We start from the raw sequence: 25,216 nt of genomic DNA on the forward strand, positions 1-25,216 counted from the left end.
TTTCATACATAAATTAATGAAAACATTTTTGGAAGTAGACAAAAGGGCATAAATCTAGTAACCCATTGTTCGTTTGGAAAGAAAAAAAGCAGATTTGTAGTGAAGGGGCTTAAATAGCGAAAGCACTGGCATGACCCTTTAATGAAGATACACACAAATTAATCTCTCCCTGATCTCAGTGGTGATACACTGCAGTTAATCACACATTATCCCCAAATATTTTCTTTGCAGTGAACTCTCTCTGGCTGCGATACAAGCCATACTTCTCTGATGAATACTCGACATTCTCAAGATAAACTTGCCCGGGGAAGCCGATTATTCTTTCCTCACACAGAGGTTCCAGAGGAGCTCTGTTTTGACTTGTCTTGCTTAATTGCTGTGTCAATTAAAATATTTTTCAGAAACATCATGCAGGCGGGACAGGGGCCGGGGGATCGCGGGAGGCTCTGTCTTGTTCACAGCTGTGCATTGCCTGCAGTGTTGATGCAAAGAGTGAGAAAAAGTGAGGTTGGGTTGCTGTGGAGCAGCCAAACACAACCATTAGGTGTGTTATGACCAACATATTGTTCTGAGATAACAGTAACTGAGAGGCACCTTTGTCAAGATGTAAATGCAATGTGTAAGGCTTGAGATAAAGCTTAGCTGGAAGTGCTGTTGATTTTATTAGTCTAGATCTACTGTCAAGTAAGATGGACTTTTAAGGAAATTGTTAGACATGGAGCAATTCTGAGCAAATTGATAATGAAATGAATGAAAGTCCCCTAAATACAAGGCGAGTGTGTGGCAGTCACCTTTACCATCTAACTGTGAGACTGCTTATTTAAAATGATGTGAAATTATGAGACCATTATTGTCATGGCTTTCTGTGTATCTACTATGTATCACTGGGGCCAATGATAACATACCATATCAACTGCTTACACATTGGTGTTGGATTTGTTCTGTTTGGCAAAAGTATTAATCTTGTCTTTTGGGACAAGAAGGACTCGACCCATGACGGGTTTCATACCAAATTGACAGTTAATTGCTGAATGCTGCAGGGCCACAGAAGAGTGTGAGAACGAGGCAGTTTCTCCACAGTGGAGTTTGCCGGGTATTTGCTTTTTAATATAGCGCAAAGCTGGATTTTCATTTGTTTCAAAGGGGTTATGGCGTAGCTACAGAAAAAGGTAAAAATATAAGTTAGTACCTGTCTAATAATAATATTATTGGCAAATTAATCTAACCTGGTGGGTAAAGTTACACAAAAATATTTAATGTCAACATTGACAACGTTGAAGATTTAAAATATGTTTTATTTAATATTTAACCTCAAAACTTAAAGTGAACGCAGACTTATCATTTGTGTTATTATATCTCAAGTCAAGTCAAGTTACGAGTCTTTAACTTTCAAGTCCAAATCGAGTATCACATCAACCTCATGATAGCTGAGAAGGAGAATAAAATTAATATCACCTTGGTGGATAACTCTGCAGTTATAAGATACTTCTTAATAGTATTATGAACCACTGTGTAGTGTTTTGGCAACTGATAAACCTTCAAACTCTGTCACTCAAACTGAACTAACTAGATCACATTTAATCTCCCCCGTACCTGTAGCAACACGTCCCCACCAACACAGACCCTTGTGTTTTTTACCCCATACTAGGTTTTGTCTGAACACCCACTAAGGTCTGAGCTCCAAGGATGAGAGCCCTCAAGGTCCATCAAAGCAGAACATTGCCTCAAACTGGGATAAAGCAGACATAACTGCAATTATCTCAGTTGCACTTGTCTCCCGCTGTAAAAACTTGTGGGCCTGGGTAGCCTTCTCCCCGTTGGTTTCTTGTCTTTACCATCTAGGAATTCACTCTGAACAAAAGCTGTATTTTAGCCACTTTGCAATCTATACTTCCGGCCTCTCCCGTAGCTCATTACCCGCTGCCAGAGCTGCTCAAGAGGAGGGCTGCAGGGTCACAGAGTAGGATATCCTGCCTGTCAGTCAAATGTCAGTGCTGTCAGGTCTGTCTCGCTGTTGCAGATTTAAACTCAAGTGGGAAAAGACGGACTAGTCATTAAAATCTCGCGGGGAGGCCAAGTTTTGATTTTTCCCGAAGCTCAGTGTATTTTCACAACTGTCAGGCTGTCTGTATGTCTGCTGCCATGTGTGGATGTCACCTCAGGCACGACTGAGTTGAGAGAGACAGCTTTCCTCTGGGTTAATGAGGAAGAGGGATGATGACGGTGGGATAGAGATGAGGAGGTGTGGGGAGGATGTGATCAGCTTTTCTGAAAGTGTTTTCTTTATGTAGACCCAATACTGACTGCGGGTCATATGGAATTAATGTTGTGACCAGTGGATGGATGCAGAGTTCCTGCGCACAGAGTAGATGCACCACAGGATTTAGAGTGTTTTTTAAGGAAATGCATGCTGGGGCTACACCACTCTCCCTCTCAGCCCAGTGACCCTGAAGAAATTATATTGAAAACACACATCATATAGTCTACAGTGTTTGTAGTTGTGGTTCTCTGGCTTCATCATCAAAAATGATGTCTTCCTGCACTCTCAGTAGCTCTGGCCAATAGGGAAAGTAGGCTAAATGAGCCTGCTGATGTATTGTAGCACAATGAACTTGTTTGCTCCATACACACTTTTCATTTACTGTTCTCCTCCCGTTGGCCCTCTCCTCCCCTCCCACTTGCTGCTCTTTCCTATCATGCCAGCCTCAAAAGTTATAAATGGCTGTGGATTTGGGAGCCTTTCATGGGTTTGCGTAGGGGGAGTCCCTTTGTAAGCCTCAAATGTTTGGGGTCAAAGCAAGGCTATCACGCACCCAGAAGAATCATGGATGTGTGAAGTGCAAGTTTGTTATTGAAATGATAAAAAGAACTCCTAGAGGGACAGTATATCTTACCACTCCAAAAAAACAACAGAATGGTTGTTAGAGGGAGTGTGGACCTGTCAAAGAAAAAGAGCGAGTGTTCAGAAAGATACATAAAGCTTTTTTTTTTCTCCACCTGGTCGTAGTGCAACACTACTGGAAAGCGGCAGCGCTGACCTCTAAGTGCACTCAGTCTCTCGGAGAGATTGCAGCCCGTGACACACCATGATGCCTCCACATTAGCCGAGATAAGGCAGGCAGGGATTGAGAAGCTCAGATCAATGAGTCATTATCGGGAGTGCTGAGCTCTGGCCACAAATGCTGCCAGAGCGGGATGCTTATAGTCGTGGCTTAGCGGCAACGCAGCACAGCAATCCCTTAGCCTCTTCCCACCAACCTGCAGTGAGGCCATCCTAGTAAAAAAAACCCAGCAGGATTTTCTCTGGATTAACAGTTGATTCCATGTCAAATATGCTATCCAGGAATGATGAGACAGGGCATCAACCTTTTCACCTGACACTTTTTCAGATTGTCAGAGCAGCCAGTAGGTTTATTACCTTGACGTGGTTTACTTGAATTCCCATTTATGGATTCTACTTTTCTTGTGGAATGCAGCATGTAAGGCTTGGATCGCTTCTTTGCCCCGTGGTCTCAGGTGTTCTTTCATGTGAAAAGAGGATTTAGTTCCTGTTTAAAAGAAAACTGTCTGGCAAAAGATAGACACCCAACAGGTGTTTTCATTGGCTGAGCTCAGTGTTAAAAGGATAATTCTGGTTTATTGCAAGTTAAGTTCTTGCCAAGAATATCGGTAATGATCTCTCATTGCACGGAAAACTGTGAGCGTGCATTAGGTCAAAGTTGAACCAGGACGTTGGTGTGTAAAGTATATTGGATATTTACAACTGACACGTGGCGTAATAATTGTACCCTTTGCTTTCATTTTCTCTTCCAATGATAAGGTTAATGGAGGGTGTTTGTTTACAACCTGTCATATCATCTGACTGCTTGAGTTTGTTGCCTGTTTTCGACCTTTGTTTAGCTGAATTCCCAGATTACAGCAATTCAAAATTTACAATAGTATTATAAAAGACATTATTATTAATCATTGCAATAATTAATCTATCCTATTATCTTATTATAGTTGCTTTATCAGGCTCTACCTCTGGCTCTCATAATGGCTCTGACAATTTTAGTCTTAATAGAAAATATAGTATGCGTTCTTAACAGCGACGCCACCAAGTAAACAGACAATGGCCACTCGTATAGGGTCGTAATGCATGACCAACAATGTCATCCATACACAAGTTGGCAGACGACAGCACGATAGATGCAGGATCAAGTGTGTGTCTTTATTTTAGAAATCTGTTGGTGCAGTTTGATGGGTTGTGTTCTGAGACCCCTCCCTCAACCCATTCTCCTGCATAGGCTGCCCATTTAAAATGCCCTATCTTCCCTAAGGCTCGATGCTCCCTTAATAGCCACTCCTCTGTGTTACTCCCTGACTACTTTTTGGCTGATATTGATCAAACTTGAAAGGGGAGCCCTTAAGTGAATGTGTAAAAAGTCCTGGTAATCAATGATTGACAGTTGGTATATCCCCCATCAAGGTCACTTTGCCAATTTCAGTGTGTAGAAGAGCTGCAGGGCAATCAAATGATGAGTGAGAAAGAGAGTTTGTTTTGTCTCTTCGGATTTGGCTGTACCAGAGGGAGGTCGAGCTGAGAGAATGACTTTCAATCACAGTAGTACTTCAGCTCCAAGAGCAGGACAGAACACGGCTGAGAGGAGAAATGGGGAAATCGATCTTTGTGTCACTAGCATATCTGCACCTGGCTAGACATAATGCTGCTGGGAGGTGCTGTTCCAGTTTGCCATTACAGCTATAGCTTACACAGCCACAGTGCAGTTTTTGTGATGTTAAATGCAGTCAGAATGAGTAAGTGACGCTTTTGAGGGTGTTTTTGTTAGCCATTTGATTCCTGTAATATATCCACATTGTTGAAAAGAAGCTGTATTACCCTGTAGTTAGAACTCAAGACAACCTGTGGAGTGGCATTTCACCCCAAAACATTACTGCATATTTCTGTTTAACCTGGTTGCACCTGAAGTCACTAAATACATTTTGACAAGCACATTTCCTCGTAATGTGTTGAAATAAAAGCTAGTGACTAAATTAGGTCGTACTGTGCTGTCAGTGAAAGGTAAGACCCATCAGGTTCACCACTCCTGATTTAAGTTTACATGCCTGTATTGCTTCTGGTGCAGACAGGCAGCAGGGTTTGGTGCATAAAGGTACTACCTCTTTGGATTAATTCTGTTTGGCTGGGAATGTGAGAAAAAAAGGAGAAGCCTCCCCTGATTTAGAAAGCATATTGCCTGAGTTGGGAATGAAATGAAGTGTTTATGGTGGGGCAAAAAGAGGCCGTACAGAGGGGGTTTGAAAGGAAGAAAACGAGGATGCTTTGGCTGTGTGTCTCTCTTTTTCTCTCGGAGGGCTGAGGTTTTGGTCAACATTGCCAAAGCAAACACCTCCATATTCCACCTCAGAGGAACCAATATGAACCTTTCACACGCTTCTTGCGTTCGCCTGTTCTCTATCTTCCATCTGGGCTTACCTCATTTCTACTCTGCTTGGTGATTTTGCATGTGTAGAGGAACGGCTGTAATGGACACTTTCAGTTTGTAGCCATTACAGCATTGTTGCATCTCATGATTAGATAGTGTTTACATTTCTACAGCTGCCCCGTGTCTAAACCATCACGAGTCACACTTGTTGTGTGCAAGGTACTTAACTTGCGTGTGTATAGTATGTGCATGCTATACATATTATCTGTGAGTGTGTAAGATACAGAGGGATGAGGTCCAAGAAGTCATGCACACACACATCTCTCTCTCACCCACTCTGTCTGCTTCTCTCTTTATCCATCTCCTGCAGTTATCGGGCTGATTCTATCACCCTGTTAGCTGCAGGGGAGATTACCAGTGACAAACTGGGATGGCTAAATCGGCTTGGTAAACTCACTGACCCTGCAAACCACTACCACCCCCGCTCCATTATCTCCTTAACACCACCTTAAATGGAAGTGGAGCGTGGTCTGCCAAAATAACAGTCTTAACAAAGATAAAGCTCAGAGGAACAATCTAGGTGTAGACTGAATTAAAATGATGAACTCCCAAAAAATCAGTCAGATAAAATGCACTCATATGGTGCAAATTACTTTGCTAAATGGAGGAAATGAAATGGATTTTGTTGATAGCAATGGCAGTTTCTAAAGATGATCTAGAGTTACAGTTAACGTGCATAGTAATTTGTAAATGTTCCAAAACTTTGGATTATACTTTGAAGCAACATTTTGCGTCAACCAAAATAGAACCTCTGAAAAGACCCAGAAACATAAATTGGTCAGTTGGGGACAACCTCTCCCAACAGATTGATTCCTCACGTCTTAGGGGAACCTATTATCTCGTTCTGACTCAGAAAGAGGATAAGAGTGCAGAGCCTTAGAAGGCCCTTTAAAACGACCATGGTTTACCAACAGCAGGCTTATAGCATCAGTGAGCACGATGGAATCAGTGACTTTTGATCTTTACTGTCTTGTAACCTCAGACTGGGTCTCCTTTAGTTGCTGTAGAACTGAGCTCAGGGTTTAGGGGTTAGGGTAAGATTATTCTTGAAAGAAGTAGTTTGTACGAACTGTGAGGAGTCAAATGTGTTCATATCTGTTCTAAATGGCCACACTGTAGAGTGGGGGGGCGCTCCTGGCTCCTTTCTCATCTCCGCACAGCTGGCAAATCGCAGCGTGAAGTGGGTGTCAATGTTGGATTGTTGGTTTCGGAAAGTCGTGGGACACAGCCCCTTCAATATGATATTGGAAGGTTAAAGGGAGGGGGTTTCCAAAGTTATTCGATAATCCAACAAGCACTTCTGAGGAAGCATTTCGGCAGCTTTAGCCCTGTGACCCTCCATTCCCATGGGAGCATGTGTTATAGATGCAGACCATTTCAGGCTTTTCCTGGTTGACGGGCCCGGTGAGGCAGCAGCAGCCGAGAACACAAAGCTGTTTATAAAAGGCTAATCACCTTCATTTCAGATGAGCGCCCTTTGAATAGTGAAAGTAAGTGATGAGGCAAAATGCAATGACACTGCTGACATACGCATGGAAAAATGGGATTTGTCTTCTAATCCCACTTCCTGTCCCCAAGGCCTGGGAATCAGGGGCACATCGGAACTCAACTGGTCGCCTGCCTCTGTTCAAAGAAGGGATGAATTAGAGGGATGTCCCATCAGCCTCCTGCTTCCGTCAAAATCATCTGCCCCTTATGTAAAACTGATGATAGAGCAGAGGAACTCTACATGGCAAATAAAATGGTAAAGGCTTTCCTGGCCTAACCCACAAATTCTTCTTCACCCTGCCCCCCAAGGAACAGCAAGATCAGCACTGCAGTGGCACCGCTGCACTTACTCAGGGTGAAGGAGCGATGGGAGCCTGGTGGGAGGAAGAGACCTGGAGCAGAGCCACAATGGCTGCTGTCACAATCTGTCCTGCCTTCCTGTCATTCTCAGGAAGGGGCTGGAACAACTGGCCTCCCACACTGTGACCCCACACTGTTCTAACAAATAAGGCATTCATAAGCACAGGGCATGATAGTGGGTCACTGGTGTCACATACATTAGGTTGCCATATCCTGTGTCTGTTCAATTGTAAATCTTTTACTGGCCTGTCAGGATGCACCTGAGAGACACAAGGATGTATTGTCGGATTGAGACATTTTTCATCTCTGCCTGACGTAGTTTTCTCACTGGTGGATTGTAGCTGCCAAGAAAGCCTTTTTCTTTAAATTCACTATTTTCAAGGAGAAGATGTTGCTCTGTTGATGCAAATAAAACTAAAATCAGTTACCTTCTTTTTTTGGACGGAAACTACTTGGCCTGCGAAAGATGCAGGCTTACTTTACCAGAGCACAGGGAGACAAACAGTTGACATGGAGTTAATAACGGAAAAAAAGTCAGCCTGTGGCAGTTCAAAACCTGCCTTTTTGATGCCTTTTGATGCAATTTGTTGTGTCTGGCAGATGACTTTAGCATAAGATACTCTCTGTTATAACAGAAATATTACAAAGATCAACATTTAATATTAGTTTGGAGAGACAGTGTAAGTGAAGTAAATATTCTTCATGGAACCCCCTGAGCATATTCTTACAAAGTGACAGCTCCACTGTAGATTCAGCTATAAGACAAATCACTTTGGTGCTGCAATTTGACAACAGCTTTCAGAAGTTTGAATACAGCTGAATTTGTGGCATTTTAAGCGCTGCGAGACAGTGGATTCATTCAGCTTTAATGGGCTAGCTGTCCTTAAACAATCTTTCAGTCTGTCTACCATATCTATTCCAGTTCTGTTTTTGCTTAAGCACAGCAGGGTTTCAGTACTTTTTCTTTCAAAGTTCTCATAGAGCCTCAGTTTAAGACCTCTCCTTTTTCACTAGCTTTAACATTTTACAGAGAGAGGGAGACTGAGATCCATCTTCTTTACAACAAGGCTGTTCTGGTCTCAGTTGACATAGCTCCCAGGTGCACCAGCCTCTGGAATCAGACAGAGATGGTAGAGTGTGTCTCTGCCTCCAAGTGTGTCCAGTATGTGGGGATTATAGTCTGACATGAGGCTGAGACAGGCCAGGTTAAGATAAAGGGGGTAACAAAGCTCTTTCACTCAGGGCTTGATGTTTAGTCTTTGTGGCTGCTCTCTCAAATATCATCTGCTTATTCTGCAGGGCTGCTCCTCTGATTCCTCTGATACAAACTCTTGAGTGCATGCTTGCCTGCTACCTCCTGTGGCTTCTGTTCTAAATCAGCATTAAAATGAATTTACCATGCTACATGCTCTCAGGAAACCAGAAGGTATGCACATAACTGTGGCTAGACAGACACCATATACCAGTGATTCATTGGTTCATGGGGTGTAGTAATTCACAGTCTTAGTGCATGTGAATCTCTGCTAAACTGGAACTCAGGGCTGGGAAGTGTTAGAGGGATTGCAGAGAGGTTATAACCCTCAGCCCAGCGAGTCATGCTGGACATACACTCTCTCTATCTTCCTCTTTCTTTCTTTTACCCCATGTTGAACACAGGCTCATTGCGATTCTGGACAGGCCATCCAGTAATGCCACTTTACCCCAGGCAATCCCTGTTTCCTGATTCCTCTCAGCCTGAGGAGAGATAACCCTGACCCTGAGCTAATCCCAGATTAAACCAGAACATAAAGCGCTGCCACTGCTGCCCAGCGACCTCTGACCTCCTCACGTCTCCTGGCCCAGGCTGCAGTAGCCCTGCTGACCAGCACTTGATAAAGCAGATCTTATCCTAGCGCTGTCCAGAGCAGGTTAAAGCATTTGTGCCATTTAAAATAATCTAAAATTGACTGAAAAATATAGTTGATTCACAACAACAGACCGTATGCAGAGGTTGCTGAAGGATTGCGGGAATAGACATTTGGGATGGGAATGGGGCAAGATGTGTCACTGTTGAGCTGGAGACTGTTAATAAAACACATGTCAGTTAAAACAGAGCCATGTTTGTGCAGATGTGTGCGATTAGATCAAGACTCTCATGGGAGGATCTCCTTCCCTACTAGTTCTCCACATTTCACATCCTCCTCAGCTGGATCTCCATCTTTATACGTTTCTGCTAGATTGAGGAAAGAAGGTGTTCATTTCTTTGGAGAGAGAGCTCAAGTTTTCTAGTTTGAGGTCTAAACAAGAGGATTATTAAAATAAGAGACAGCGATGGTATGTGTGATTTAAGTTTTGGTCATAGATTTCTCATCCCCTTTTGTTAGTGTTTTTCAAATAATTCTGTACCAGTGCACATCTGTCTGGTGTTACTTGAAAATGGAGACAGTGCACACCTCCTCCCCCCACACTCACCTCCGCCCCCTCGCCCTCTCTGCCTGTCCGTCAGTGTGCTGGGCTTGGCAGGCAGCAGGAGAGGGGCTTAGGTGATGGGAGCCAGAGGCCCTGTGATAAGGCCATCTCTCCGCATGAGAGCTCATCAGAGCTGACAGTGAATACAAATTGGTGCCATTAGCGAAAGGGGGGTTGGGCAGAGGAGGGGCAGGGCACTACAGTGGATCCTAATTATAGAGCGGGTGAGCCCCCCAGGTTGGAAGGGGAGTGTCGGGGTGAGGTGGTAACGAGGTGGCGACGGTGGTAAACAGTAAGGTGTCATGTCTCACAGAGCATCATGGTGCAACTTCTGGATACTGCGTGGTGGTTAATGATGTGTGATATGGGAGCGCTTTAAGTGCGGATCCATTATGACAGATCACATTCAGCGTGTGTTGAGACAAGAGAGGGTCAGACCTTTTCCCTGGTGAGGGAGCTCACAGCAACAGAATACAAACAACATGCCAATGAATAGCTAAGTAACTTCACTTTATTGTGGTTCAACAGCTGGTAAAGCCCGACAGAGAGTCAATCACTTCTATTTAAATTACAATCAGAATTTGATGTAGTATATTATCTGCAGATTTGATGTGTTTATGATTGTTTTTGGGATTTATTTTTGTCAAAGAATGTGGGGGTCTGCATACTGGAGGTGTTGCCGGTATGACTGATAAACTACAGCTTTTGAGTGCATAAAAACCACTGTTTGTCGCCATAATGACCACCAGAAAATCTTCAAGAAGGAGTCTTTGGAAAGTCTAAACAGGTACACTTATTTTATTTTCTGTTCTTAAGCGTGGACCATCATTTGTCGTGTTTTAGTTTAAACAAGAGGCGTCAGTAGGCTTCAACCAAAGTACATGCCAGTCAATTAGTCTCTGAAATCCCCACTACCCAATACTTTGTCGGATTGTCGCTTTTGGAAAGATACAAAAATTGTAGAGGCAGCCCCAATCCAATGCCAGTAATCACTCTCTCTTCATGCTGTGATTGACCAGGTGTGTAAAAAATATACAGGACTTGAATGTGTCTTTTAGGATTTCTTTCTTTTCATTTTTCACATAACTACTTTGTATGTTTCGTGCAAGAGTGCAACACTGAGTGCTTCTGACAAAAGAAGGGCGGGAACAAATTAGTTGTAACAACTAAAATTAAGTTAGAGACTAAAAATAGGTTAGAGCCAAACTTCAACAAAACCAAAAAGGACAGAAGCCAGGTGAGAGAGGAAGACTGGCTCAATGTCATCAGCTTGTCTTGCAGCTGAACTTATTTTGCAATAAAATAAAAGTAACTATACATGTTACTTTTTAAACTGAGACGGACAATCAGGACTAGTAATGACTTTAAACAGTGTTTTCGCAATAACTGTGCAGATAAGCATTGTAATACCATTCGTGGCCTCATGCCTTATTCAATTTCAAAAAGTTTGAAGGTAAGGTGAGAGCGAGCAAAGTTGCTTGTGTTGATGCTTTGTATGTGTGGGGCAGGTGTTTGTACAGGCATTGTGTTATGTCTGTGTTTTCTCTCCTAGCAGCAAGCTAGTAGAGCCTGTCCCTCCTCCCAAGATGCACACACACACACACACACACACACACACACACACACACACACACACACACACACACACACACACACACACACACACACTCACAGGGGATTCAGTGAAGCTTGACCACGTCGCTGAGAGCACCTCAGAAAAGATTACCATTCTTTTGTAGGCCAGGCTCTTTGGCATTACCAGTGGGTCAGATCATATCTCTGGATCCTGTGCCCTTGCATATTTGTTATCTGCTGAATGATGCGCCCTATCTGATGTGACACAGTGGCCGATCCTCTGACCGCTTTTATTATCTTCCGTCCCACAGAGTGACTAAGCCGAGGCAAGCAGCTGCTGCGTTCACATGCTGTTTTCGTTCCTTTTCATTTAGCAGCACAGCTAACCTCATACCCACTCTCCAGTAATCACACAGGCATTCTTGAACAACTGTGTCACTTCTCTACTGGCTTTGGAGCGTGCAGCTTACACAAACCCAAATAACTCCTGTAAATGTTTGACATGAAGACAAGTTGTGTTGAAAGGAGCTGTTGAAGGAGAGTGAAGGAAGACGCTGTGGGCCCAGAGAGTGCCTGATTAGAAGTGACTCTTCTAACAAGATAGCAGTGCAGGTGCCAGTTCAGCCCACCAATGGCCATACACTTGTCCATGTGCAGGAGAGCGATCTTTAATCTCCATCTTCACGATTGTGAGCTCAGTGATCGCCCCTATATTAGGCATTTCCTTATCTAGCAGATACAGGAAATCACTGTGAGAAAGTTTTGCTAGATTAAGATAAGAAAGAGAACCACAGCTGCTCTCAGATACAGGCATCTGGATAGAAGCCAACTCCACTCCTACTGTGTAAATTCTGTAAAATCTTTTTCTTTAAATCTGTACTCAAAGATCTCATCTGAAAAAATAGTGTGTGAGGTGTACACAAGAAGATTCTTTTTGTGCTTCAGCTTTGTCAGGATACTTTGTAGGAAGCTGCAAATTAATTAACACTTAACAGTTAAATACCACACAGCCAGTTATATGCTCAAACACAATTTAATTTTATTCAGGCCAAACGATCACACACAGAAAAGCCAAGAATATTATCCAGCTGAGAACAATTGGCATGTTCCTAATAGATAAATAAACCGAAATCTGCTGAAGCAACATCAGAAGGTCATGTTACAGTAGGATGAAGACAGATTGACACAGTCCTCCCTGATCACACAGCAGATAGCAGCTGCTCGTGCTCTCAGTCTCACCCTGATTCTCAGGTTCATCTCCACTTTTTTTTAATACAGATATATGGGCGGCAGACATTTCCTACATATTTCACCGACTAAGACAAAATTAATGAGAAAGTCTGGGACTTCCATGAAGTAATGCTTGTCATGTCGAGCAAGTCTCTTAAACTTGTGGCATTGTCGCCTGTGGCGTCTCAACTCATTACTGCTCCTTGTTAAAAGTTGACCCAACCTCGCAATTTTCCCCAAAAAAGCATCTCTGAAGCTATTTGGTACAGAGCTCCATCATTACTGTTGAAATCAAGTGTGCCTTCTGAAGAGTTATAAGACTGTCTTAACTCGAGTTTTCCTCCTGTTGCATTGACAGCGTTCAAAATATTTGGCCAAGATTCCTGACGAGTGCTGCCTTTGATGTGTGAGAGCATGCCACCACTCCCGCCCCCCTCTTAAACACCCTAATTATCACTCCTGCCACTCCGGTGCGTGTGAACTAACACACGTCTTTGTGACGGGTTGGAAACTGCCTCAGGACACTGCTCAGGTAGAGCAGCTTGTTTATGATGTGCCAGGGGCTAACAAGGTATTTATGTCACTTTATTGCATGAACTTAGACTGAATTAAACTCTATTTAATGCAAGATTCTTTAATTTAGTGTTAACTTGGCAGAATAGATGATAGCTTATGTGTTCCAGCTTTAGTGCCTCACTGTGATCTTTGGACAGAAGGACGGGCTGATGCAGCGGCTGCAGTTTCTAATTATCAGCCACACGTTCAACAAGGGAAAAACCACAGACCCCTGAGGTGAGGAGGTGATTGCTACGCACTCTTCTTCACATTGCTCATCGTTCCCTTCCTGTTCAGTGTCAAAGCACCAAACCGCAAAAACTTTTGTCTCTTACCATCCCCATCCCCCATCCTCTTTACCTTCAGTTCTCTACAAGGAGCAGTCCAGGCTTCAAGCAGCAACATGCTCTGCACTGTCATTGGCAGAGGCCTGCACTTTTAATTTACCCAATTTGAAACCAGAGAAATATGCAGTGGGGTGGAACACCCATATCAGTGTCACGTCGCAAGTGTGTACTGCACTGTCAAGTGGCAGGATGTGCGTTTACTTACTCTTAATTCTCTCTCTCTCTTCGATGTTTTGTTTAAACACACAGTCCAGAGTTTTCCATGATCCAGTCACTTCCCCCAGTGCTGCTTGTGAATTTGCCAGGAAAGTTATGAGTGGGGTGGGCTGTGTACTGTTAAGTCACGCTGCATGCAGTAATCGTTTCTTAATGAGAGGAAGTTCTGATGTTACCAGCAGGGTAGGACACATTAACAGCTGAATATGATACATACAATCCAGTCTCCTCTTTACCTTATGTGGAACAACATGGTGAGAAATTATTTCATATAAGACAGCATTAACCAGTGTGCTTTCTCATTTCTGGAGATGTGATGAGAGTGCTCACATGCCAGTGAACTTTTCCTGTCCAAACATATTTCCAAAGTAAACTGGGCCCGTTGGCTATTAATTTAAGATGGAGAGATATGCTATAACATGCAGGCCCACAGCCCCTGAGATCGCCGTCAGCAGCCAAGTATTCTCTCAGGAGGAGGAGGCCTGGCTCAGTCTGACAGTGAGGCATGTCCCTCCTCTGTGCTTTTATACCTCATTTAAACAGGCAAGCTGACAAAAGTACATTCTTATTTATGATGGTCTGAGCAAAGGGCTGCAATCATATGGGGGGGGCACATCCAGTACTTCCCAGTACAACCACTTGTATTGTACTTCAGCCTGCTGACCAACTCCACTGTAGCAGCTGAGGGTTTAGCAAGAAGCACCCTCACACTAGTCTGAAAACATGCATGCGTGATGTGCACATGGGAAGACAGTGTTGCAAATGACCAAACCAGAATTTACAGGTACTCAGTCACAGCAACCTGTTTTCAATCTCAGAAAATAAATCTAATGAATGCAATAAAAATATATTCGCCAATAAATAAAATAAACCATCTGTGTGCTTTTTGCTATTTGGCTCCTTGTTTTAGTGTTGGCCCAGCTTCAGTGCTACTGGATAGACTTCCCGGCTCAGCAAATCAGCATTTTTTTTCATGTGAAGACCATATTTGTAGTTGAAATGTTGTAGTTATATGTGCAGGCAGAGAGATTAAACAAGTCACCTCAGACTCTCAGCTGAGGTGGCGCAGGTAGTGATGGTGTGTGAGATGTTGTGGTGTGTGTAACGATAAATTGCTTTTTTAAAGGTTTAAGCGTTTATAGAGTCTCAGAGTATTCTCTGGAAGCATCTGGACATGCATGTTCATGTATGCCGTGGACCATCTATATCTGCAGAGAATCAAGGTTTCTGACCATAAACAATGGACAATGAGTGTGGGCCAATGGATTCTACTTTAACTTTAAATAAGCTAGGATTGGCTCCTGTGCCCCGTTATCCTGCAATGGATGAGTGAAGATAATAGAAAACCTCAGCAGCAAGGACTTTATAAAAACAATCAGACATGCTTATCTATAGTACAAATGCACTTGTTGTAATGGACCCAAACCTCTGTGTTGTTGCTTGTGGCTGTATTCCACTTTTGTTGTGTTATTAATAAATGGCTCTTCACATTAATCACCATAATTGATTTGGGTTCTTTATTTTCTTCAGGGAAGGTCATGCTGCTTAATCCAGGTTTCAGTAAACACCAAACTGACCATTATTGTTAAGCTTTATTGGCTAATTTTAAACATGTCCCCTGTGACTAATATGGTATTATATAAAACATGAATAGATGGTTAATGCTAATGCATACACATGTAGCATTTTACTGTTGTGGCTAGTCAAGGTGGAGCTATTTTTAACTTCTTTATATACAGTTAGGTAGCTTAGTCTAGTGGTTCCCAAGGGGTCAGGCCCCCTCCAAAGGCTGACAATAAATATGAGGGTCATGAAATGATTAATTGGAATGTAAAAAAGAAAACAAATCTAATATAAAAATGGTAATTTAATCTCTTTGGGCCTCTGAATAATGAAACCATAAAAGTTAGTTGCTAATAACCCATATACATCCCATATACATTACATGACAAGGGTCCACAGCCTTTTCTGTATAGGTTCACAAGCTAAAGGAAATGGGACAGACTGGTTTAATCTTTGACAAGGTAGCTGTATTTTAGCTTATCCTGTGTTGTTTTATGTAAAATGTTGATCAGTGAATTTGAGTACTGCTGTGAAATAAATGTAGAGGAGTAAAAAGTAAAATAAAATGGTAAAAGGTAAAATGAAAATACTCAAATAAAGTAAAGTAACTCAAAACTGGAGTTGTACTCAAGTACAAGACTTGAGTAAATGTACTTATACACTTCCCATCACTGTTCATTGTATCAAGTAAATGAGAAGAGCAACATGTAGTTGGCTGTGATGCTGACATTAAACTAGAATGTGTGCAGGACTCATCTTACTGAACTCCCTGTTCTCAAACACCGGCAGAAACCCTTCTTGCAGCCAGAGCAGAGTGTTGAATTGTGGGAACCGGCAGTGGGCTGTGTCAGCCAGCAGCACCTTGAGATGCTGGGAGAGAGGAGAGGATTGTCTGTGTTCAGCAGACTGAAGCGACGGGACCGGATTGCCTCTCACTGGAGGACTGACTCACTGGTCAGAGCTCACTCCTGTGTAGTCACCTAACTTTTTGTGTACTACTTAAGTGCATTAACAAGAAAGATTGAAAATGAGAAAGAAAAAGAGAGTGGTCTTATAAACTGACCTATTCTCATTTGTGTGCAAGGTCAGGGGTACTAGCTAGCGTTAAATAAAACCTATGTGAATGAGTAAAGGCAGAAAAATAGACTGCAGGGATCAGGTTCCATCACAGGTTTACTTTCACCTCTAATAGAGCCATTGCCATTCCACAGCGGGAAGCGGTGTGTTCCCTGAAAACAAAGCGCACGCTGTGTGTGTGCAGACCCCCCAGAGTGAACCTAAACCGTACACGCAGTAATGGGCTACTTTATCTGGCTCTAATAGACACACTTGTACACTGCTCCCAGCCTCTAAATCTCCAGGATAAGTCTGTGTATGCGGGAAATGCTGTCATGCCCTAATGTGGCTGACAAAGAGCACAGTAGTTCAGCCTCTCTGAGCCCTTCCTGTTCAAATTGTAATCTGTGTGTGTGTGGTTGTGTGTTGCAGGGGAGACAGTGGCTCGAGCACGCAGTCGAATATATCTGAGCTCAATAATATGTGACTGGTTGAATAGATCAGGGATGTTTAATCAACCTTTGTCTTTTTGGTCATTTTAAAATGAACGTACCAACTCTTCAAATTTGTTAGGTAAAACATTCTTCTGCTACCTTCTTACACAAACAAACAAATTCCTCTTAATCTTTTCAATGAAGGCGCCACAAGAGCAACTCCTCGGCATTTGATCTGGCACACAGCAGCGCAGTCTTTCTGCCTTTTCAAGCTGATTGTGACTGGGGTGTTTGCCTGGTACCAGTCTGAGTCCAGGGACCTGCTGGGATTGTTTCCACAGGCGGCCTGACCTCCGGAGCAGTGTAGCAGCCGAGCTCAGTCTGCTGCCATTATACGTCCTCGATCAACATTTCATAGGAACACAATGCCATGTGCCGCTGCCTGAGGCGTGGGTTGACTTTGGGACTCAATTGAGAAAGGCTGACAGAATAGGGAATGATGTCTAATAGTTAGGATGACTTCACACTTTTTGTACCACATTTCTTACTCTTTTTTTCCTGTCTTTTTTTAACTTGTGGTGAGAGTTTCAACGCTTCCATTTTTGTGGTATCAGAAGGCCCTAGGGCCTTGAGGCTTTAGCATGAGCTCCATATGTAAATCATGTGCAACATTACGTCTACAGAGCCTTAGAAAGTGTTAGATAGTTAAAGATAGTTAAGCTCTGATTCATTCTTAAAGTATAAAAGACCAAGGTTTTCTGCAGGGTTTGATTTCTACAACAACACCATGATCTAATAGGTGTAGCTCTAGCTCTGGTGTAGTCTACATTACAATTGGTTATGGAGGATAAATAGAGGATATGGTGTGAGGAAAGCTTTTCCATCATTACAGTGGGCCATGTTTTTGCTGTGATGTAGAATTTGGACATGCTGTGGAATGCATTCAGATCAGACTACCTGTGCATTATCATATGATTATGAGATTACGTTACTTGTGTGTTTGCGTGTGGCTCTTATATAGGGTGTTTTGTTACTATACACCATTCACATTCCCTCTTCAGCTGACAGATGGTCCCATCCAGCTACTCTCTGACAGCAAAACACACACTGAGGAGTTGCTGACAACCTGCCTCAGGAAGGGCTTTGACTGGCCTTCGGAATGTGTGTGTGTGTGTGTGCAATGCGTTGTTATCCGGTGTGTTTCACGCTATCTGCACACACACATAAACACAGCAAGAGTGTATGGGGACTCATCATTCAACTTCAGTCTCCAACACAAATAAGCACAGGGTCCAACCACATGTTGCAGCTCCTCTGCTGTGTACTCTGACAGCTGTCAATCACTCTGCTGACCTCTAAGCATTCCTTTGGTGGGCACAGTTATTAAATCAAACTGTACAAATATAGCAAATCTAATGCCATTAATCTTTGCTTATTGACGTAACCCCGTGGTAAATTTAGATCTGGCTGGAAAGACTGGTAATATCAGATTCCATAGGGAGTCTGTTTAAAAAGGTCTCTAGATGGTGTTTATTTTAAGGCCCAATGGTGGACATGTTGATGGCTTTGCATGCTTTGGTGTCCAGACTTCTTCCGCATAACCACCTTACAACCTCACAGGAATGTTTCTTAGTACCTTCAAACATACTGAACATGACTTCACATACAGAGCCTGCATATGGTTATTTATTGACTGCCTGAAACATGTCTTGAAATGATTCTTATTTTTATAAGTCTAGGGTTCATGCTGACTACATTTCAAACTTCCTTCCCTTTATTATACACTGGCACACCTCTGTTCTGATAGATCATTTGTAAACAGTCACACAAAGCTAACTGTATTTGACAGTTTACCCTCTCATTTCCCTTCACCACACTTTTGGCTGCTAAATACACAGAAGAGAACTCGCGGTAACCTCAAAGTGTGGTTCCCTGGTTCGGCTTTCTGTGGTCTGTTGGTAGTAGAATAAAGCTAAAGAGTGTAACGGGACTTTCCTGCTGTTTGAGTGAAACCTCAGTGTTTGTCCAACAATATGTGAATGCCACCCTCGAATGCCTCTCCCCTATAGATTGTGGAGGAGTGTGTTTGTCTATGGTGTGGCATGGGGCCTTTGCTGTCTTAACAGTGGCCTCTCTGCCCTGCACTAACGTGGCTGCTGAACCAAGATGAACATATCAAACAAACACTCCAACACAGACCTATAGGAAGATTGGGTTACTCTCGACATGAGAGGACGTGTCGACTGCGTTGTGTTACCAAAGGCACACGCTCCTCTGACCTTGTGTCCAACCAGGGATGGAGCAGTTTAAACACACCTAAAGTCAGCTTAGCCACCATACCCTACCTTATATATGATATGAATTTGTAGTAAACATCATACCTAACTGTCAAACTACTTTGCTTTGTCTTCTCTGGCTTCCGACTGGAAGTCCAAGACAGCCAATGATGAGAGACTTTCTAGATCTTCTGATCCACTCAGGAGGTATTAAGCCATCAACACAGTGTGACAGGCTCTCAGTAGCACTTGTGTCTAATGTGCAGTGTTAAGTTACAGCAGTGTTGGTGGAAAACCATCAGATAGCTCCACATGGGGATGCAGGAGTGGCATGAGGAATGTGTCAGTTGTGCATGCATGTGTGTGTGAAAATGTGCATGTGCACCACAGCTGTCATTAATGGATATATTTCTGTCTCCCTACAGAGCTGAGATCAACCGGTACTGCTCATCACTTTGCCTACCTCCTCAACACGTCTGACTACCGAATCCTGCGTATGGATGAGGACCATGACCGCATGTACGTTGGAAGCAAGGACCACATCCTGTCTCTGGACCTCCATGACATCAACAAGGACCCACATATTGTAAGACCATTCCCATGCCCTGCCTCCCTTTACCCCAAAGTATGGCCCCTCAAATGGGCTGTTATACTGGGATGAAGCAAGCGCCTTTACCTCAGCGCTACAGCAGCTGCCCCCTGTGTAAAATGTTTGGCTCTATTGCCCCAGCAGCAGCCATTTTGGTTAGCTCACATCTAGTTTTTGTTGGAGTGCATTTTTTCTGGTGCCGGGTCATTAAAACACTGTAATTGGGTTATGACAATCCCAACAGGACTAATATTAGCCTGGGTGGATATCCCTTTTGCAACTTTAGCCCAGAAATCTAATAAATGCCAGTGATGTATAACAGGTTGGATTGTAACTATAAAATGTCCTCTGTTCCCCCCTGGCAGATCCACTGGCCAGTGTCCGAACGAAGAAGGATGGAGTGCCTTGTGAGTGGGAAGGATGCCAATGTAAGTACGCCTGTTGACAGCACTCATAACCTCAGCAGGGTCGTTCAGCTGAGGTGATTTGCATCAACTTGATAGGCTGAAAAAGGAAAATGTGTAGTTTTTCAGATGCATTGCATTAGAAGCATACAGCTCCCTCCATTGTGCACTTTGGCTTTAATGTGAAGAACCTGTAAAAATAGTGTTCACCTGAGGGGTTCGGACTTGGCCCAGTAAAAGCGCTGGTTCCCTCTTGTCTAGCCAAGGAGACAGGAATGGACTGGACTAGAGAAGCAGTAGAAGCACAGTATTACTGGTTTATTTTTAGTCACTTATACTTGAGCATTCAGTAAATCTGCAGGAGGTGTACCAGTAAAATATGGCTATGACTGGCTTTTCATTTAGATTTTCATGCAGTTTAATTAATGCTGTTCTTTGTGTCTCTAGGAGGAGTGTGCCAACTTCATCCGTCTGATCGAGCCATGGAACCGGACTCAGCTGTACATCTGTGGGACAGGAGCTTACAATCCAGTCTGTACCTTTGTCAACCGCGGACGCAAACCTCAGGTTAGGATTAAAGACTTGAGGAATGTACAAACCACGAAGTTGATCTCTCTGTACATCAACTTAGCAAACAGCTTTCTCCATCTGCATTATGAATGGCTAGCTCAGCCTCTCCTTTTTCTTTCTCTTACCCAAGTTCTTACTCTCCATCCACCTTACGCTAGGTTCTCTTCACAGTGATTTCCTCCATCATTAAGCCTGCTCGTGGTACCATGTCTCCGCGTCTGGCAAAGCAACCAGCACAGCTTCACCCGCACACAGCTGTCATCCCCAGTGAGCTGTTAAATCTACTCTGTTTAGTCTCAGCCTTTAATGGGACCTCTTGAATTTCCTAAACCAAGCCAGGCATCACTACCTCGCCGTACTCCCCTTTAACACCTCACTCTTCTTTAAATATCACACTTGTTCCCTAATGATGACCAGGGGGCCTTTTAAAAAAGGATAAATAAAAAGTTAATTTCCCATCGGACTCTCCCTTGAGATATACAATACAGTGCAGAGAACTTGCAACGGTAAGCGTGGCTTGCACAAGTCCCTTGTTGCATACGGTTCATACATGACCCTTTACTAACGAAGGGCTTCCATCCATTCACTCACCTATCCATTCACCCCTTCATGCATCCATCCAGGCCACCAGCCAGCCTCCACCATGTGAGACGTTGGGTAATTGGAAGTGGGAGCTCCCATTATGGGGTGCCAGTGGAATGTTCCAGTTCTAGTCCATTAATGAGAGAGCTGTTTTTTTCTCCGTCACATTGGACAGACAGGTCTGAGTCGTCCCCCCGTGAGCACCTTTCTCAGCTGGGCCGGGGAGTTAACTGTGATTGCAAAAACATGGAATGACATACAGATGCATGCGCACACTTCAGTCAGGACCACTTTCGTCAAAATATCTTATATTCCAAGCAGAATTACATTTGGCGGTATGGTTTTGGCTGTTTCTGGGACCTCCTTGTCCTTCCTACGTGCCTACGTGGAAAACCTTAAGGCAGGGAGAGCACACCTCCCTGCCCTTCCATGTGTACATGGAAAAGTTTAAGACAAGGAGAGCGGCAGCAGAGACCCCGGGTACAGAACAGAGCAGCATCAATGGCAATCAGAAAATGACATTGATTAATTAGAAACAACATAAAAGGAGGAGCTGGGGTGGAGGTGGGTGCAAAGGCTTGTAGAGGGAGCAGCAGAGATAGGCAGGCAGGCTAAAGCAGCTTAAATAAGGCGCCATGCATGATGTTTGCCAATTGGATGCTTGAGGAAATCAGGTGAGCTGTCAGCTGACTGTGTATGGTATCCAATGGGAAGCTTAGAGGAATCAGCGGATGTATGTTTATGACTAGCTGTGCTCGTATGATATAGCTGTAACTGAAAGCTAAGCCTGACTTCGTGCCCTGCCTGAACTAACGCTATGCTCAATTTCAGTCAGGACCACTTTCGTCAAAATATCTTATATTCCAAGCAGAATTACATTTGGCGGTATGGCTCTGTTCTGGGACCTCCTTGTCCTTCCTACGTGCCTACGTGGAAACCTTAAGGCAGGGAGAGCACACCTCCCTGCCCTTCCATGTGCATACATGGAAAAGTTTAAGACAAGGAGAGCGGCAGCAGAGACCCCCAAAGAACCATACCAGGCAACCTCCCTTCCATGAGCTACATGGAAGTGCCAGTAAGAGGAGCCAGCAGCACAAATTTTTGTAAGAAATAAATGACAGTAATAAAGCCAATAACTTGCAGATACTAGTTTAAGTAACTTGGCTGAGGATTGATAAAGAGATCCCAAAGAAGTTATGCTAGAAGAATATTTAAATTAAGCCAGCAAAACATATTTCCCAAACAGTGTGTTATATTTAGTGGTGTGGCTCTGTATGGGACCTCCTTGTCCTTTTCCACATGCCTGAGTGGAAACCTTAAGGCAGGGAGAGCACATCTCCCTGCCCTTCCATGTGCATTCACGGAGAGTTTAAAACAAGGAGAGCGGCAGCAGAGACCCCCAAAGAACCACACCAGGCAACCTCCCTTCCATGAGCTACATGGAAGTGCCAGCAAGAGGAGCCAGCAGGACTATAAACCAATACGTCTAAGCAGACTCTAGTTGAAGTACATGGCTAAGTATGCTAGAGATATCCCCAGAAATTGCTATACATTAATGAATTTAAGCCGGAATTACAGGGCACTCATTGCTTTCTGAGCATCAAGAATTGCTTGGCCTCAGGCCGGAGATATCGTTCGTAAGCAGATAATGAACATTACCCATAGCCTTAGCATCGAGACAGGAGCTACGGATGCTGCATTGTTGCTGCTCCTATGCGAATTGAATGGAGGAGTTATTTAATGTAGATTAGCTAAGCCAGATCGCATATACTGAGCAGTAGATAGCCTGTAGGATTGCATGGTTGTGTTTAGTCTAACACGGTTTGAGAAAACGGGGGGCAAGTCAGGCTGGATGGCACTGCCTCCGGGCACAGCTGGCGAAATTCTGCAATTCAATCCAGGCCAAAATCAGCAATTGTTATCCAAGCATGGAATATGAGCTGCTCTAATAATGAATTTACCCAACATAGATAACCAAGTGGGCGCCTTACAAATCTATTAATGAATGGAACTGAAGAACGCCCTTGTAAATGATGTTGGCAGTTGCCTCATGTGTCACGAAAACATGATTGTTACCTTGACCAGTGTTTTCCCACAGAAACATGAAACAACAATTGGTACATTCATTAAAAGGTAGATGAGGCATTAGCTGGCGAGATGACAGTATTTTAGCCATATGTCTGTGAACCACTGATTATTAAATACCCCCCAAAACCTACAGAAGGGCGGTTATCATACAGGTCAATCATGCCACTTCTACTGTATGTTTGAATTAATTATATCTCCATTATTTCTGTACACAACACCGAAAACTGTGGATCCATTGCTCTTCCCTAAATGCCCCTCATGTCTGCTCTCTGTTTCTAAGCTCAGCAAAGCTGTTCATTAGTGATCTAGTAGATCATAGCAGTCACACTATTAGACCTTGCTGTTGACATAAAGCGCCCAGGGTGAACTGGCACACAGTGTTCGATTCATTTTATGTACTCAATATGCTCGTCTTTTATAATTAATGGCAAATGATGATTCTAGCTGCTCATTGTAAAATAAGAGATGCCTACCATTATCACACAGAAGAGATCAGGACTGGGGCTCGGATCTGCAGCCCTCATCCAAGCTCTCCATATCATGGAGTTCTCTATAAATCGGAGAGGTCCAGAAGCCTGGATATAAGGGAACTTCCCTGGGGAATACACATGCCAATTTAAGATGTCTAAGCAAGGAGAGCAGTTCTCTTTGAAATTACTACTGCCTGCTGCTTTCATTACCTCTCTGATGCGATTTGCATCAGTACACTATCTAGAGTGAAGCCTAGAACTCTATCCTTACAGGGTCTGATGTTTCTCCTTGGATAGCGGAAGACCTAATGTTTAAGGTATATTTAAGAGCAAAATGCATGGTCTGATTTTGAATTGATAGTCAACTAACAGAAAACCGTCTATGAGATGGAGCATGAAAGCAGTTGCAGTTATTAAAGATCCAGCAGAGAGCCTCTGACAGTGTCAAATATGTGGGGCTGCTGTAACAACCAAAGGTGAGCCTAACTGAGAAGTACATTTCTCTTCATTTAAACCGAACAGATGCCAATGTGAAGGTGTAATACATGACTTAAATGCATCTGTGACATCTGCCTTGGCTAGCCATGTGCCTCTACATGCTTCTTTAATCAACTGATGGCATTGTAGATTATAGCATAAAATAAGGAAAAAGTGCCAGAGGATTTAAACTATTTATACCTTAGTTTCACCTTTGCAAGAGCAGATAAATTAATAATTATGTTTATTTATTTTCCCTGAATATTTCCTGGTAGCTATACCTTAATGCTTGTTGAGAAGGCGATTTATGAATGGACCAATATGAACCTTGTTAACCTTTCTTCAGTAAAGCATCGACTATGTCAGCTCTTCAAAGCAGATTGTAGGTTTGCAACCAAGTCAGCCCAGCTAAGAACCATGAACCAGCCCTATAACAGAATGCTTTCTTAGCGCCTTCCCCAGCTCAGGGACGTTTACTGGGGTTGAAGGTTTATCTCTCTGCCCCCTTTTTGGAGGCAGCACGTTCTTCCCTATGGTGATTGGGACTCCACTTCCCAGCATTCTCGGCGGAAATGTGACGCCGTCAAACAGCTGCTGTGACGTCATCGTCCAGCGCTGCACCTATGGGACCATGTGCTCTACCTGCAGACAGCGAAGAGGGAAACAGGCCAACTGCGGACGAAGACTGGCCGGCCTGACGTGCCGAACCGAACCCTGGACCCTTGAACCAATGACGGCAAGCGACAACCGGATGTTGGACAGAGCTGACAAGCAAGACAGGTGGAGCCGGCCGCTGCGCTGGGACCCGCGCTCCCTGGAAGACAGTGCAGCGCCGGGCCGGAGCCAGGACCACAGCGGAGCCGCAGGAGCAATTCCTCCCCCTTCTGCGGACCCTCCAGAACCAGAGCAGCTTGACACAACTGCGGATGTTGTTCAAGCGACACTCCCCCAACACCGAGATCGCTGCTGAGACTTCACAATGAAATCGACCCGCCATCATAC

The 25,216-nt window shown here is 43.7% G+C and overlaps 1 protein-coding gene across 4 annotated transcripts in view; it reads left to right on the forward strand.

Annotated features, from left to right (window-relative positions):
- Positions 1-25,216, forward strand: part of sema3fb (sema domain, immunoglobulin domain (Ig), short basic domain, secreted, (semaphorin) 3Fb) — a 62,469-nt gene that overhangs the window by 17,198 nt on the left and 20,055 nt on the right. For all 4 annotated transcript variants that reach the window (XM_051414880.1, XM_051414879.1, XM_051414883.1 and 1 more), the window contains exons 3-5: positions 19,460-19,620; positions 19,989-20,051; positions 20,475-20,594. In XM_051414880.1, the coding sequence (XP_051270840.1) occupies positions 19,460-19,620; positions 19,989-20,051; positions 20,475-20,594 (344 nt within the window). The remainder of the gene's footprint in view (positions 1-19,459; positions 19,621-19,988; positions 20,052-20,474; positions 20,595-25,216) is intronic.

This window comes from Dicentrarchus labrax, unplaced genomic scaffold (assembly GCF_905237075.1).
Source record: "Dicentrarchus labrax unplaced genomic scaffold, dlabrax2021, whole genome shotgun sequence".
NCBI classification, from domain to species: Eukaryota; Metazoa; Chordata; class Actinopteri; family Moronidae; genus Dicentrarchus; species Dicentrarchus labrax.